Source organism: Capra hircus, chromosome 17 (genome assembly GCF_001704415.2).
Source record: "Capra hircus breed San Clemente chromosome 17, ASM170441v1, whole genome shotgun sequence".
Lineage (NCBI taxonomy): Eukaryota > Metazoa > Chordata > Mammalia > Artiodactyla > Bovidae > Capra > Capra hircus.
In genome coordinates this window covers 17,791,510-17,808,852 of record NC_030824.1, presented here as the reverse complement: position 1 = coordinate 17,808,852, position 17,343 = coordinate 17,791,510, and the positions used below count along the sequence as shown (strand labels likewise).

At 45.6% G+C, this 17,343-nt stretch overlaps 1 protein-coding gene and 1 non-coding gene across 3 annotated transcripts; both read right to left on the bottom strand.

Annotated features, from left to right (window-relative positions):
* On the bottom strand, nt 67–16,930 carry PSMD9 (proteasome 26S subunit, non-ATPase 9). Of its 2 annotated transcripts, XM_005691403.3 has the most exons (6): nt 16,677–16,928; nt 12,413–12,515; nt 9,342–9,547; nt 7,100–7,201; nt 1,738–1,826; nt 67–1,409 (listed from the first exon to the last, which is right to left on the bottom strand). In XM_005691403.3, the coding sequence occupies exons 1-6, from the start codon at nt 16,812–16,814 to the stop codon at nt 1,382–1,384; spliced, it is 666 nt and encodes a 221-aa protein (XP_005691460.1). In that variant the 5' UTR covers nt 16,815–16,928; the 3' UTR covers nt 67–1,381. The 2 variants fall into 2 exon arrangements, with proteins under 2 accessions (XP_005691460.1, XP_005691461.1); XM_005691404.3 differs by lacking the exon at nt 7,100–7,201 and having other exon boundaries at nt 16,677–16,930.
* Nucleotides 2,034–2,106, bottom strand: TRNAG-CCC. Its single transcript has one exon. It is a non-coding gene; the product is annotated as a tRNA-Gly (tRNA).

The window sequence follows — 17,343 nt, the reverse complement described above, 5'->3', positions numbered from 1 at the left end:
TGGAGTGGGTTGCCATTTTCTACTCCAGGGGATCTTCATATACACATCTCAAAAAACTAAAAGGGATTACTGGATGGGACAAACCGTGTTTATTATAGTCTAGGGTTTATAAAAAGAGATTGGAAAACACATGGAATTAGAAAAAACAATTTGAACAGCAAACACTGGTAAACACAGTACATCTGTGACTACAAGGCGGGGAAATCCAAGTGGAAATTTGGCTAGGGTACATGGTTTGGGGCACGTACTCAATAGGAGGTCTTTCCAGTTGAGCATGAGAGCCCATGGATAGGAGCACACCCAGTACTGACTCCTGTCAGGACGACCTGGTATCTGTATCCAAGCCAAGCAAATCCAGTCCTGAGGAACCGGAGTATGTGTTCAGCAGAATGTGCCAATGCCCTCTGAAGCAGAAGGTGGTCTAGCAGAAACTGTGGAGTCACAGCATTGTAATATGACGAGAGAAGGAAAGTAAAACAGGGAGTCACTAAGTATCACTTAAACTCATGTTGCCATGTTCAAGGAAGAAAATAAAAGGCAGGCAGGAGGAATCAGCATTTTCAAGAAGCCAGGTCTGCACACCCTGCTGATTCTCAACAGTAATGTCAGCACACCTTAGGAGGTTCAATTATGAAAAATCATTAGAGGCTAACTTGCAGGGTCTTTTATTCCAGAAAAGGACCTTTCTGCTCTCAGGTGGGTTATGGAAAGGAAGCTGACACCATACTGAGCTACCAGGCGTGCTTCCTGGCTCCCCTTAGAGGGAGCTGTGGCCCTAGAGATCCAAATGCTGAGGGTGCAATTTCTGTAGCCAGAGCAGCAGTGCTGCAATGCAAAAGCAGATGGTGCAGCCTGAGTGCTTAGAAACCTCATTCACTGAAGAATCATGTTCCAGAGATATTGTTAGTCAAACACAGCACAACTGTTGATCTGTTCTGCCCAACTTTCTATGAGGAGGCTCTAACTCCTGTCTGAGCTTTGCTTTGAGAGGTTCATAGGAAATTCACCGAGGGTGATAACATGATCATATCAATACTGTAAAACTGGGTTTATTTGGGGAAAAAAAAAAGATTTCTAGAAGAATAAAGTCACATCAGCACCTGCCAGAATAACTCCCGCCCACTTCCTCACCATCCAGAGGATTCTCATTTAGGGTCATGGCCTAACCTGCAAGAGATGTGAAACACAAATCAAGTTTTTAACAATGCCTTAATCCCGAGAGATTAAACTGAGAGGCCACAGCGTTTCCACCACCTAGTTCAGGCGTCCAGTCTCTTTGAGATCCTTGAGCTTCAGGCAGAAAAGAAGAGGAGGAAAAGCCCACTAGACCCAGGTCTGGGGCAAAGGAAGATGCTTTGCTGTTTCCATTCCTCAGGGACAGTCATCTTTGCAATGGAATAATGTTGCAGCTGGAAGAAAAAAAGGAAAGAAACAGTATGTAAGTTTGGTGGCTCTGTTCAGGAAGATCAGAAGTGATCCCTTCTGAGCTTTTCACCTACGTGCTTTCTCATTCATTCAACACAAACACCCAGTTAATGAAAGACCCAGAGTGACCAGGGCTCCCTTCATCTCCACACCTGCAATCTCAATCCTGCCAAAAAGATTCATCATGAGTTGCTACAGGTAATCTGGAAATTCCCTTCCTTCCCCGACGACCCCACCTCCTGCCTACAGCTTTATGTCTAACAAGCAAGCAGCAGACACTGCAGTGTGAATGAATGGACACGGATACTTTACCCCAGCAGTCCTTTTCCCGCCCAGCGTGTTGGCACGAGTCTAAGCTGGTGTTTCTCCCCTCTGCGCATCACTGTCACATTCAGGGGCTTCTGAAAGGAAAATAAGCTCATTTTATGTTCAGCCTCCTTAGCATTCAAAGAGATTCAGGCTAGAAGGCTGAGATACTTGGGCGGGGGCGGTTGTTTGTTTTGTTTTTTGCCCACCAGATTGGTAAGGAGGCTTTAAAAATATTTTTTTTTTGCTTTTATTTATTTATTTGGCTGTGCCAGGTCTTAGTTGCAAGATATGGGATCTAGTTGCCTGACCAGTGATCGAACCTGGGCCCCCTGTATTGGGAGTACAGAGTCTTAGCCACTAGACCACCAGGCAAGTCCCAGGATGCTTATTCTAAACATAATTTCTGCAACTGGCAAGAATGTGGGGGGAGTTGGCACTCTGGGGGGAGCCAGTGGGGCTACAGATTTGGTACCATCCTCCTGGAGAAACATACCTCCCCAACAACAACAACAAAACCTTTAAAAGGTGCATACAAGATATCTTTTGCAAAAGTACAAGATGATAAAGAAACAAAGCATTCATCCCGGAGTATTTAAAAATTCCAAAAACTGAAAACACCCAAAATACCCCTCAATAAGGTATTGTTCAAATATAGTACAGTGAATAAGTAGGTTTAGTAAAAATAAAACAAAACCAGCGAAGCATGAATCCATGAATATATGTCCTAAAAGGTCCCATGTGTTATAAATCAACTATATTCTTCAGGGACTTCCCTGGGGGTCCAGTGGTTAAGAATCTGCCTTACAATGCAGGGGACATGGGTTCAATCTCTGGTTGGGGAAGCAAGTTCCCACATGCTGCATGGCAACCAAGGCTGCTCACTACCACTACAGAGCCTGTGCTCAACAAAGTCCCCGTGTGCCCCAACTAAGACCCCAGGCAGCTAAATAAATAATTAAAAAAAAAAATCACCTCTCCTTCAATTAAAAATAATAGAAATTTTGAGACTTCCCTGGTAGTCAATGGTTAAGACTCCTCGTTCCCAATGCAGGGAGCCTGGGTTCGAGCCCTGGTCAGGGAACTAGATCCTGCATGCCACAACAAAGATCCCAGGGAGCCACAACTAAGACTCAATGCAGCCAAATAAATACATATTTTTAAAAATAAAAAATAAAGTATACAATTCAGTGGGTTTTAGTAAATTCAGAGATTGGTCCAACCATCACCACCTAATTTCAGAGTACTTCCGTCACCCAAAAAGAAACTCCGTGCCCATTAGCAACCACTCTCTAGTCCCTCCTCCCCAACCCCTGGAAACCACCTCTCTACTTTCTGTCTCTATGGATTTGCCTCTTCTGAACATTTCATATAAATGGAATTCTAAACTATGTGGCCCTTTGTGTCTGGCTTCTTTCACTTAGCACAAATTCTTTCAAGGATTGTTACTGTTATAGGATATCAGTACACCATTCTTTTTTTATGGTTGAATACACACTATTTTTATTAAAAAGAAATATTGTTTTAAGATTTTTTTTTCCTTTGAAAATACATGCATTTGATCCAGAAACTCACCTTTCAAAACTTATCTACAGAAACAGAGATTTGTCTACAAGGGTGTTAATTTCCAAGTTTCCATAAAATTGGAAACTCCCTAAATGTCTAACAATAGAATGCTATGGGGTTAAAAAAAGATTTTATTTTTCCAATTCACAGAGCAGACCATGGAAACCCAGATCCATGATTCTCAAGCTGAGCTCTGGTTCTAGGAGGACCCAGGGCCCTGAGAGTGTGATACTGCCCCCACCCCCCCTCCAGCCCATCCCAGCAGTTCAACTTATCTGTTTGATATATTGGAATTTATATTCTTTAGAATGAAATTTCCTACAAAATGTTCAATAACTGCCTTTATCAAAAAGGACTCATGCAGTATTATTAACTAGTCACCACGCTGTGCAATATGGAATATAATAATACTCTCTTGCATATTTGAAAGTTGCTAATCTTAAAAGTACACATCACAAAAAAAAAACCTTGTAACTACTATGTATGGTGACAGATGTTAACTAGACTTATTGTGGCAATCATTTTGCAAAATATAGAAACATTGAATTATTATGTTTTATACCTGAAAATAGTATTCATATAATGTTATTCGTCAATTACACCTCAGTGTTAACAAAAACAGATTTTTTTAAGCTATAAATAAATAGCCAAAGACTGTATTTAACTAGAAGAGACAGATTAGAAACCAGTAGCTATTATGAGTAACCACCAAAAACTGGAAACAACCTAAATGTCCCATGCTGGGAAAATGGATGAAGAGTCTGGGGGTCATTACGCAACGGATTACTACTCAGTGGTGAAAAGGGATGAACTACAGATGCACGTGCCAGCTTGGAAGAACCGCAGATGCAGGACGCTGGGTGAAAGTAGCCAGACTTACAGGACTTTTTTTCAGCTGTGCCACATGGCACGCAGGGTCTCAGTTCCCTGACCAGGGACTGAACCTGCACCCCGTGCAATGGAAGCACAGAGTCTTAACCACTAGACTGCCAGGGAAGCCCCTTAAAGGGCTTTATACTACGCAGTTTCACTTATGCAACATTTTGGAAAAGGTCAAGCCACAGGAGTGGAGCACAGATCCGTGGTTTCCTGGGCATGAGGCATGGGGAGAAGTTAACTACAAAAGGATGAGGCCATTTTGGGTTGCAGAACTGTGACGTATCTTCATTTGGTGATATTTACATACACATACAGTTGTCAAAACTCACAGAACTACACACTGAAAAGGGTGAATTCTGCTGTGGGTACATCAGGCCTTAACTTAATCAAAGCATCCAGTAGCTCTGTATGCTAATGCACAAAGAATGTGTCCCTGGAAGGACACAGTTGGAAAGCAGCTGCCTTTGGAGGAAAGGAAATGAACCTGGAGGAGAGGGAAGTTTTTCATTATGTTTTTTCGTCCTGTTTTTGCCATTAGTAAGTATTACCTCTTCCAGGGGGCAAAAAAAAAAAAAAAGAGAGAGAGAGAGAGAGACATATTTACAACACAAACCAGTAACAATGAGCCCAGACAACTACAAAGTTTAAAAGTATTGTTACATGTAGCAAGGTACCCAAGAAACATGAGTAAATTCTAACACACTAGCAAGCTGGGGAGGTGGGGTGGGGAAGAAGGAGTGAAAAACAGAGACTCTGGTAAAAATAACATAATGCATCATCTCTAGAAACCTCACTAAAATGGTGATGGGACAGTAAAGAGATGACAAAGGTGTAATGCCACAGTGATAAATAAATGCTTCGAAATTCTTTCCTTCTAGAATTAAAGCCTAATTCCTTTCCTTTTGAGTGAGGAATGGACTTGCTTCTAACAAATAGAAGACAGTGGAATTGATAGTGTGAATCTTCAGAGACTGAGTCAGAAGGCGCTGCTCTCGGCTCTCTGCTCTCACTTGGACTGCCCACTCTGCAAGAAGCCAGCCGCCATGCTACGGGGGCACTCAAAGCAGCACTGTGGAGGCCCACGTGCTGAGGACCTGAAGTCTCCTGCCAACAGCCACGTGAGTGAGGCACCTCGGACACAGATTTTCTAACCTCGGTCAAGCCCTCAGATAACGGCAACCTCTGCTTTCATCTTGATCACAACCTCATGAGAGACCCTGAACCTAAACCACCCAGCTACATGACTCCTGGACACTGCCTGACCCCATACTGTATGAGCTAATAGATGCTTGAAGCTTCAAGTTGCTGAAGTTTTGGGGTGATTTTTTTCACTCACCAATACACCTTTTCTGGCAAAGGGTTAAAGAGAAGCAGTGCAGGACAAATGGATTTGTTCTAGGAAACCCCAGAAAGGTTCCGAACAAACAGACCAAAGAAACAAAGAATCCCACATATAAAAATCACATAACAGATGTGGCAATATAAAAGAGTGGGTAAAGTACTAACTTTTCAATACACAATACTGGAACAACTACTATCCATTTGGGGAAAAAAATATGTCTGAGACCCTGCTTCACACCATTCACAAAAATTAATTTCAGATGAACTATGAATCCAACAGAAATGAAAACATATGTGCACACACGAACTTCTATAGAATGTTCACAGAAGCATTACTCTATAATAATACCCCCAAAGTGGAAACAATCTGAATATTCGTCAACTAATGAATGGATAAATAAAGTATGGCCTATCCATACAACGGGATACTATTTGGTCATAAAAAGGAATGAAGTGTTGACATATGCTACAACATGGATGAATCTTGAAAACACTACACTAAATGATACATATATATCACTTAGTATATATACAGGATATATCACAGTATATATGCGTGTATATATATATACAGTATAAATCACATACTATATGATCCTATTTACATGAAATATCCAGAATAAGCAAGACTGTGGAGAAAGCAATGGCAGGCAACCCACACCAGTACTCTTGCCTGGAAAATCCCATGGAGGGAGGAGCCTGGTGGGCTGCAGTCCATGGGGTCGCGAAGAGTCAGACACGACTGAGCGACTTCACTTTCACTTTTCACTTTCATGCACTGGAGAAGGAAACGGCAACCCACCCCAGTGTTCTTGCCTGGAGAGTCCCAGGGACGGGGGAGCCTGGTGGGCTGCCGTCTATGGGGTCACACAGAGTCGGACCGACTGAAGTGACTTAGCAGCAGTAGAGACAGAGTAGTTTAGTGGCTGCCAGGGGTTGGTAGGTATGGGGAAAATGGGAGTGACTGCTAGTGGGAATGAGGCTTTTTTCTGAGGTGATTGTAAAAAATAATAAATAAATAAAAAATTTAAAAATAAATAAAACTGATTGTGGTGATCGATGCCCAACTCTACGAACAGACTAAAAATGAGTAAATTATGCACTTTAAATGGGTGACCTGGAAGGTATGTAAATTGTACGTCAGTCAAACTGTTATAAAAAAAATAATAAAAGATACATGCCAGATGGATTAAAGAAAAGCTAAAAACAAACCAACAAAAGCATTAGAAGACTTTCTTGAAGGAGATACAAGCCATAAAGTGCAAAACTAATGAGTTTGATAAAAAACAAAATTATAAACTTCCATCTAAGTACAGACTGAATGAAGGTGTCAGTCAGTGTGGAAATGAGGGCCTGACCTCTAGCAGGGCACCGACACCAGCCAACTGCTTCTTGGCCCGAGGCCTGCCAGAAATCAGGGGGATAAGCATTCTAGGCGGAGGGAACAGCCAAAAGGCCCTGTGCGGGAAGGACTGTGCTTGGGTAACAGCCCCCCGAGGGCAGCTGGCCCACACCCCGGCCACAGCCCCTGCCCCGGCAGTTCCGGGGTCCCTGGCCAGACTCCACATGCCCTCCAGCTCACCCCCTCACTGTGCTGGACCACACTGCCAATGTTCTGCAGTGACTGGAAGTTCTGGGTGTTCACAGAGCCAAACTCCAGAATCTCATCATCCACTTGCAGACCCTAAAGAGAGCAGAGAAAACAGGAAGTCAGGAGAGAGCTTCAGTGTGCTTCATCCTCTCAGACAGTGCTAACTTAATGCACGCATGTTCAGTGGGAATCTGCTGTATGGCACAGGGAGCTCAGCTCGGCGGTCTGTGGTGGCTGAGAGGGGTCGGATGGGAGCTGGGGTGGGAGGGAGGCTTACGGGGGAGGGGATATATGTATATGTATGGCTGATTCACTTCACTGTACAACAGAAACACAATGCTGTAAAGCAATTATACTCTGATTTTTTTTTTTTAATGAGCATGTTTTCCACAGAGAAGAATGGCGGGCACGAAGCAAAGAGGTTAGGATTTAGATACATCGGACAGGGAGGGGCAGCGCATAACTGGGCCAGCTCCTCCAGGGGTTCCTCCAGGCACAAAGTGAGCAAAAGGTGGCCGGTCAGGTCTGCCCAGTGCCTGGTGAAAGCTGGCAGTGGTGCAGGCCTTGAGGAACACAGGGCAAAGCTCTCTGGTCCTGGTCCTGGCCCTGACCCAGGGGCAAGGAGTGGCAGGCCAATCTGGCTTACTTTGTTCAGGAGTCAGCATTTAGATACATTTGCCCTAGAAGGCCCCATTCTAGCAGCCAGGGGCACAACGCTGACCCAGGACAAGAGTGACCCTCAGAACACAGATCACAGTTCCTCCATCGCTTCCACAAATACTCGTCACGGGTCAACGACAACTCTGTACCAGATGTTGTGTGCACTGCTGCTGCTGCTGCTAAGTCGCTTCAGTCGTGTCCGACTCTGTGCGACCCCACAGAGGGCAGCCCACCAAGCTCCGCTGTCCATGGGATTTTCCAGACAAGAACACTGGAGTGGGGTGCCATTGCCTTCTCCGTGTTGTATGCACAGTGGTGGATAAAACATGTAACTTACAGTCTTACGATCACTAAAGATGACTGGCAGGGCCCAATTCTGCCTTCTAGAAGCTGTGTGTCCTGGCAAAAAGTACTTCAGGGGTTCGAGGCTTTTCCCCATGGGTGAAATGGTACCTACTCCAGAGGGTGGCTGTGGGATTCAACATAAATTGCAGCTCTATATAAAAATCTGTACGTCATGTTCACAGAGGCATTATTCATAATAGCCAGAAAATGGAAACGAATTGATGAATGCATAAACAAAGTGTGATCTATCCAGACACCATACTATACTCAGAAAAAGGAATGAATGTGAGAGAGAGATAAATTGGGAGATTATATACAACTATGTATAAAATAGATAACTAATAAGAACCTGCTGTATAGCACAGGGAACTCTACTCAGTACTCTGTAATGGACTGAATGGGAAAAGAATCCAAAAAGGAGTGGATATATGTATATGTACAACTTCTTCACTTTGCTATATACCTGAAACTAACACAACACCATAAATCAACTATTCTCCAGTAAAAAACTTAAGAAAATGAAAAAGGAATGAAATTGACATACATGCTCCAACACGGACAGACCTTGAAAACATGATACTAAGAGGGAGAAGCCAGACACAGAGGACCACATATTGTATGATTCCATTCACTCATATATGAAATGTCCAAAGCAGGCAAATTCATAGAAACAGAAAGCAGACTGGTGGGAGCCAGGGGTTAAGGGAGATCGGGGGTTGAGGTGTAATGCCTAATTGGTTTCTTTTCAGAACAATGAAAATACTCTAAAATCTGACTCCTAATTGTTAATACACCAAAAGCCACTCAATCATATATGTACCTTAAATGGATAAAAGTTACGGCACATGACCTATATCCCAATTAAATCTGTTAAAACTTGTCAAAACACACCAGGCGAGCTCACTTGGCAGGACATGTGTTGCAAAGCAAGGGCTCAGTAAGTGGCAGCTATTGTTGTCACTCTCCTGCCTGTTACTCAACGCCCAGTGAAAATCAGGCCCAGGAAGAGAGCCTCCTTCCCTCTTGGGACATCTATCGCCTTCCACCTTGTGGCCCAGGGTTTCCCTCATGGCTACTTGAGTGGGTAGCAAGGCCTAACTCCTGCTGGCCCTCCCTGGTGTCTGCTGCCCTGGAGACAGTGTGGGTCTGTCTGTCCACAGTGCCCCAGCCTCAAGTCCACCTCAAGGCACCCTCAGGCTGTGAGCTCAGGGAGTCAGCCCTGGCTTACTGCGATGCTGGCGGGGGAGCCGGGGCTGACACTGTTCACTTTGGCGAAGGCCTGGGCAGGACTGAGGCCCTGGCTCTCGTCGCGGCTCAGGGCCTCCCTATGGGCTTCGGCCAGGTCCCGGGCCTGCTTCTCCTTGTCGCGAGCATGCAGCTGGTGTAGGGCGTCTTCCACCTGCTTCATCACCGCCTTGTGGTCATTCTGCAGGCCTGAAGGAGAGCATCGTATCAGGGGCCAAGAAAAGACAGCAGAGGACATGAGACATGCCCCCTACATTCATTCACTAAATATTTAATGAGTGCTTATTTTATCCCAGAGGTTGAGCCAGACACTGAGGACTCATCTACAAACAAGACAGAGGGGCTGTCCTCATGAAGCTTACAGTCCTGCAAGAAGAGCAGCCAAGGGATGAGTGATTACAATGACACCTGATGACCACGATGTGGGCTGACCCGCCCATGGGCCCTGACCTGGCTCGTCTAGAAGATCAAGGAAGGCCTGCCAAAGGTAGCACCAGTTCAGTGGAGGCCTGACAGGTGAGCAGGAGGAGGGACTCGTCCAGCTGAATCCATGGCCACAAGCTCAAGCGTACACAAGAGGCAGCGCCATGAGCAAGCCACCAAGTGAAGCAGGCTGGAGCCAAGGAGGACCTCACTTTTCTCTTAATGCTTCCAGAAGATGCCCCATCTAGCAACACATGACTGGTGGTGCTCAGCATGGGAGAGGCAACAGTGAAAACAGCTGGAATCCAGGAGTTTGGGGATGAAGTCCTCTGATTTTTTTCAGTATTGCCAGTTAACTCAAAATGTGGGGAACAAAGTAAGTCGAGTAAGCTGTCTCTGCAGGCCAGCCCAGCAGAGTGGCTGGGGTCTGGGTAACTTTTTTTTTTTTAACCTAAAGACAACTTATACCAAAGTATGCTGCAGATAGAGTCAAGATTCACACAGGTAAACCAGAAGTCATCAAGGGGATAAAGTAGGACTTCCCTGGTGCGCCAGTGCTTAAGAACCCGCCTGCCAATGCCGGGGACACGGGTTTGATGCCTGGTCTGGGAAGATTCCACATGACGTGGGGCAATTGAGCCCGTCTGCCACAACTACTGAAGCCCAGCCCCGAGAGCCCATGCTCGGCAACAAGAGAAGCCACTGCAGCGAGAAGCCAGCGCGCTGCGGTGAAGAGGAGCCCTAAAGAAAGCCCGAGTGCGGCAACAAAGGCACAGTGCAGCCCAAAAGCAGCTAATAAAGTGGGAGGAGTAATGCAGATGATCAGCTCCCTTCTATCTGATATGCCCTTGCTGTAGAAATCACTGGTTGCCTAGCTGTGGCAGCATGAAAAGTGGCCCCAAGGAAGGATGTTCACATCCTAAATCCAGACCCTGTGAATCTGCTACTTGACATGGCAAGGGAAGCTGTACAGGTGGGATTAAGTTAAGGGCCCTGAGATGGGAAGCTACCCTGGATTATTCAAGGGGTAGCCCAGTGTGATCACAGGGGTCTTTATCAGTGAAAGAGGGAGACAGGAGAATGAGAGAAAGACGTGATGACAGCATCAGAAACTGGAGAGAAGTGACCAGTGGCTTTGAAGATGGAAAGGCTACAAGTCAAGGAAGGTGGGCAGCTGTTAGAGGCTGGAAAAGACAAAGAAATGAATTATCTGGAGGGAACACAGCTCTGTTGACACCCTGATTTTAGCATAGTGAGACCCACGTGGACATCTCACTTCCAGAAATGTAAGATAATACATTTGTGACTTTTTTTTTAGATTTTTTTTTTTTTTTATGTGGGCCATTTTTAAAGTCTTGACTGAATTTGTTACAATATTGCTTCTGTTTTATGTTTTGTTTTTTTTTGGGCCACAGACGTGTGAAATTTTAGTTCCCTGACCAGGGATCAAACCCACACCCCCTGCACTGGAAGGGCAAAGTCTTAACCACTGGACCACTAGGGAAGTCCCAATTTGTGACATTTTAAACCACTAAGTCTGTGATGATTTGTTACAGCAGAAACAGAAGTCAAATAAACTACCCAACCTCTATCCACACTCTGTTCCTTGATAATAAACACATACATACATACTATACTGTTGTTTAGGTGCTAAGTCATGCTCAACTCTTTGCAACCCCATGGACTGTAACCTGCCAGCCTCCTCTGTCCATGGGATCTCTCAGGCAAGAATACTGGAGTGGGTTGCTATTTCCTTCTCCAGGGACACACTATATACACCTATATACATAAGATATTTTACTTAAGATAGCAACACGCCCATTGTGGGGCACATTTCTTGCAGGCAGGGGAGCCTATACGAGGAAAGCAGAAACTGATGCAGGACGTGGGCATGGGACTTGCAGGACAGATCGTTAACAGGAGGTGTACCAGCTGGCACAGGAGCTTGTGTCCTTCCTACCTTCTTCCTCCCCTTTCTTCCCGCCTGCCACATGGATATGGTGACCCTGAAGATGGACAAGATTTCCTAAGGATGGCAGAGCCTGGGTTTCTGAAGACCAGCCCTGCACGGCCTACCTGCAAATGTCTTTACTGAGGGACTGAGCTATTTTCTGCTTGAATGTCCATAGTCAGGTCACTATCATTAACAGCAAAACATACTTCCTCACATGTAACTGATTTGATTGGGATTGTAAGCCATAGCTGCCTTGGGTTTCTGTTGTTACTGCAATACAAGTTTCCACAATGAAGCAAGGTTCCTAAAAGCAAAATGAAAAATGAAACCACAGGACTTCCCCGGAGGTCCAATGGTTAAGACTCCATGCTTCCAATGCAGGGAGCATGGGTTTCATCCCTGGTCAGGGAGCTAAGATCCCACATGCCACATGGTGAGGCCAAAAAATAAAACAAACTTTTAAAAAAGGGATTTTAAAAAAAAGAAAATGAGTCCATAAATATAGACCCCTAGAGTCTATCCCATTCCCATAGTTCTCAGTCCCTCCATGGGGACAAGGAGATGATCCCATCAAGAGAGGAGAGGGAAGCAGGTCACATGGAATACTGGTGACTTCTTTGTGCCCTGTACACCTCCTGCTGCAAGGTGGGGGAACATCCCCAGCCAGGGTCACTCACAGACAATGTTGTGCCTTGCAGTTCGGACTTGGTACAGGTCCACATCTGCCCGGGGGTAGCCCTCGCAGTCCACCAGTGGCTCGTTCATCCCGATGCCTTTTTGCTGCAGGGAAGAAACAAGGTCAGGAAGATTTTACAGGTATGAAGTCCTTGAGCCCTCCTTCCCCTGACTCTGCTCCTCTGCAGTCGTGACAAAGGTGCCAGTGACCACAGCGGCCATGTATGGATCACTTCGCACAGACCAGGCCCTCTCCCACGCCCTCCCGCCACTGCCCTCGCAGGTGGGCACCATTGTTTAGCTGACTTTTAACAACACCAGTAATGCGTGGACCCACTCTCTTTTCTGACATTAGAGCAGTACAGATAAAAATTAATGACTCCTTTGAGCATCACCCTCAAGGCCAGTTGCTACCTCAACTCCTCCAGACCCTCCCTCCTATGGGCAGCTGACACCTGGCTGGTGACCTTGGAGGTTAGAGGAGGGTAAAAACCCCCAAGAGCACCCAGCTGAGGCAGGACTTTGGTTCTTCTGAAAATAAAGAGAGATCTGAAGGGACCTTCAAACAGGCCTTTCATCTCTGGAAGGATACACTGATATTACCAGTTGCCATCTGGGGTAGAGGAAAGGGGTGGCTGGGGACAGGGAAGGGAGAGAGACTTTCCATCTTATATCCTACTGTAAATGTTGAATTTTGACCATGGCAATGTATTCCCTATTGAAAACAATACATTTGTTATAATGTTTTGTTTCTTTCAGCTGTGCTGCATAGCTTGTGGGATCTTAGTCCCTGATCAGGGGCTAAACTCACGCCCTCGGCAGTGAAAGCACAGAGTTCTAACCACTGCATCACCAAGGAATTGCCATTTTCATATTTTAAATTTTAATTGCCATTTTCACATTTTAAAAGTCTTTTCCTACCTAAATCAGAGCATGGTGCACAACAGCAATGAATCATATTATATGACATACAGCTGGGTTTTTGCAGACTTTGATTTCAAGTTCAGTTCGGCTACATACAAGCTGGGTGTCCTTGGTTAATATGTTCACCTCTCTGGGCCTCAGCTTCCTCAATTATAAAATGGGAAAAATGACACTCACCTCACTTCACACCTGTTCTTAGAATTAACTAATTGATCTACGTAGGGTCTTCCAGTACTCTTGCCTGGAGAATCCCAGGGACGGGGAAGCCTGGTGGGCTGCCATCTATGGGGTCGCACAGAGTCGGACACGACTAAAGTGACTTAGCAGCAGTAGCAGCAGGGTACTTAGCACAGTGCCAGATACAATCACAGAGTGGTGAATAGCAGCCCTCAAAAGATATGTCCCAGTCCTAACCCAAACGTGACCTTATTTGGAAAAATGATCTTTGCAGATATAATTAAGTGAAGGATCGCAAGAGATCTTCCTGGATTTCAGGTGGCCCCTACATCCAACGATGGGTATCCTGATACAAGAAAGGAGAGGGAGAGATGGGACAGGGAGATGCAGAGAGTAGGCCACGAATACAGAGGCAGGGATTAGAATGACACTGCCACCAGCCAACGATGGCCAGGAGCCACCAGAATTTAGGAGAGAGGCAGGGAATGGCTTCTCCCTCAGAGCTCCAGAAGGAATCAAACCTACCAACTCCTTAATTTCACACTGCTGGTCTCCACAACTAAGAGAGGATAAACTTCTGCTGTTTCAAGCCACCAAGTGTGTGATCATTTGTTATGGTGACCCCAGGAAATTAATACACACAGAAAGTAATAAATGAGGGCTATAATGATCAGCACAGAGACCAACTGCTGAGTGTACACAGGTTCCAAGGGGAGGGATTCCATTCATGTCCCTCCCTTTCTTTCTGAAAGCCCGTGGGTTACACTTACTGTTTTCTGTTCATGGGGAAGGGGGTCTCGTATACTCCCTTAACCCAGGACTCTCTATAGATACGGTATAAATGTGCCAGGGGCTAAATATCTGTGTCTGCCTCCTGTATGCTCACAATGATTAAGAGTTGACTGGCCTTCCTGACTGCAGTAAGGCAATACTGCATCAGAGACTGGTTTCCAACGTTGGGACCTGGGCCACTGGCAACTCATATACAAGGCATTTAATAACCCTGAATCTAAAACACTTATTCCCTTTCCAATTATCATCAACCCTCCAGTAGTCAAGGAAAAAGTGGTGTTGGTCTCCATATTATCTCCAGATCACTTGTTATATCTGGGCCTCTCCATTTTTAAAAACAGCTTTATTCAGATATAATTCATACACTATGGAATACACCCATTTAAAGTGTACAATTCTGGATTTCCCTGGCAGTCTGCTGCTGCTGCTGCTGCTGCTAAGTCGCTTCAGTTGTGTCCGACTCTGTGCGACCCCACAGATGGCAGCCCACCAGGCTCCCCTGTCCCTGGGATTCTCCAGGCAAGAACACTGGAGTGGGTTGCCGTTTCCTTCTCCAATGCATGAAAGTGAAAGTGAAGTCACTCGGTCATGTCAGACTCTTAGCGACCCCATGGCCTGCAGCCTACCAGGCTCCTCTGTCCATGAGATTTCCCAGGCAAGAGTACTGGAGTGGGGTGCCATTGTGGTTAAGAATTCTGTGCTTCTACTGCAGGGAGCACAGTTTCCATCATTGGTCAAGTAACTAAGATCATGCTGCGTGGTGCAGCCAAATAAATAAATGTACCATTCAGTGGTTTTTAGAATATTCATAGAATTATGAAATCATCACCACAATCAATTTAAAAACACTTTCACCACCCTCCAAAAAGAAACTCTGACCCACTAGCAGCCACTTCCATCTCCCCCTCCCCTCAGCCCCTGGCAACCACGAATCTACCTTCTGTCCATGAATTTGCCTATTCTAGATCTTTCAGATAAATGGAATCATAAAATGTGTGGTCTTTTGTGATGAATTTCTTTCACTTAGCTTTCAAAGTTCATGATCTTTTGTAGCATATGTAGCACTTCACTGTTTTTTATTTAAGTAATATCCCATTGTATGGACAGACCACATTTCATTATCCATTCATCAGGTGAGAGATACATGGATAGATCACCTTTTGGGGGGATCACTTTCATTATTTCATATTTAAGGAAAGAGATTCTTATGTTTTCATATGCTGTGAAGTTACAAAATTTCCTTTAAAAATAAAATTAAGTTTAAAAAAAATGGGTTAACTTAAAGGAAAATAACAAGGGAGTAACAGTACAGGAGGTATACAGACACAGCATCCTGAATGAAGCAGAAAAATAACTCAGGTGTGAGAAACCACTTGAAAGCACAGATTCTGGATTCCCTAGGCATAAGATCTAAATCTCACCTTGTGACTTCCCCTTTCTGAGCCCCAGAGTAACATACCAACTTCATAGAGCAGTTAAGAGGATTCCAGGATATAGCATACACATAAACCAGCTTAATTCAGGCACACAGTCAGCACCCAGTAAAAGGGTACCCTGGCCTCCACATGATACTTCATCTTATAACCATCACCTACATTGCACTTCATCCACCCTGTATAGCATGTAATTCATTTACTCTTCCTCGGCAAATTTATTTGTGGTTTTACGCTAGGTGGCTTAAGAAAAACTGTATCCGTTTTGGAGCCAGAGAGACCTGAGAAGTAACCCCATCACAGCCACTTCCGACGTACAGGACCCTAGGCAAGGGTTTGCCCCACTCTTGGCCCCAGTTTCCTCCTTATACCGTAAGGATCGTAAACCTTTCCTGTTATGTTCTTACACCAGTGGCATCAGCATCTCTGGGAATTTGCAGAAATGCAGTAGCTGTTCCCACACACCCGTGCATCATCAGAATCTGAATTTTAACAAGATCATCAGGTGATTCGCGTACACATTCAAGTTTAAGAAGCTCTAAGGTAAAGTGGTTACAGGACATCTGGTAACTGTACGACTGATGACAGAGAAAATTATCACCCTGCCTCTGCAAATCCCCCCTGAAAGAGGCGGACACGACTGAGCGACTGAACTGAACTGCGACTTCAGGCAGGTTTAAGTAATGTCTGTTTCTCCATCCCTAAAATGAGGGAAATAATAAAACTCACCTCAAAAGATTATTGGGAGGATTAAATGCGTTAACCAATGTGAAGCGTTTAACACAGCTCCCAGTGAGGGCTCCATAAATGCTTGCTGGAACATCGATTCGAATCCTTCCTAGTTATTCACGTTACTTGCCTGACTGCCCGGCCTGGGGCCGCGTCAGGAATGCGTTGCGGGGCCTCCCAGCCCGCCCGGGAGCCCAGTTCCCACACTCACGCTCTCCAGCACTTCATAATTGGCTTTGATCTGGGCCTCGATCTCCTCCTTGCGCCGTATCAGTTCCTGAATGTCGCTGACAGTTACACCACTGGCCTCCGAGGAGCCCCCACTCTGACTCCCCGCCTTCTCCGACATTGTGCACGTCTACCCGGGACCTGGAACAGCCGGTTTCCCGGCCGCGGACGCCCGAGGAAACTGTAGCTACGGCTCCGCGCGCGGGCCAAAACACCTCGGCTGTTCGCGGGAGCCCGGAAAAGCAAAAGGTGTGGTTTTGTCTGTGGGGCGTGGTCACCAGAAACCACACCCTGCTGGAACACGTGGTCCTGTGGTAACTCTTGGCGGGAGGTATGAGGACGGATGGATTCTCAGTCCCACCCAAGCGCTGGCCCAGACCAAGGCATGATGAACTCTCTCTAGTTGACTCGCTTTCTTTTCTCATTCATTCAGCTATGTATTGAGCGCCTCCTGTATGCATGGGGCAGCGCACTGTGCGTGGCGCTCCATTTCAGCTCTGCATCTACACAGTCCCTGAGGGTTTACAAAATACTCAAGATTCCTGGTTTTACAAAGCCTATAAGCTTGGGTTCAAATCCCAGCTCTTGCCTCTTACTGCCAGTAGTGGCCTAGATAAATCACTTCACTGAGCCTCCGTTTCCTCATCCGT

What these genes read in the sequence shown, in the direction of transcription:
- PSMD9 (XM_005691403.3), bottom strand. Translation starts at nt 16,814, where the DNA reads ATGTCGGAGAAGGCGGGGAGTCAGAGTGGGGGCTCCTCGGAGGCCAGT. An exon ending in ATTATGAAGTGCTGGAGAGC is followed by an intron (nt 12,516 to 16,676) that starts GTGAGTGTGGGA and finishes TCTTCCCTGCAG; the next exon opens with CAAAAAGGCATCGGGATGAA. An exon ending in GCTCCCCCGCCAGCATCGCA is followed by an intron (nt 7,202 to 9,341) that starts GTAAGCCAGGGC and finishes TGCTCTCTTTAG; the next exon opens with GGTCTGCAAGTGGATGATGA.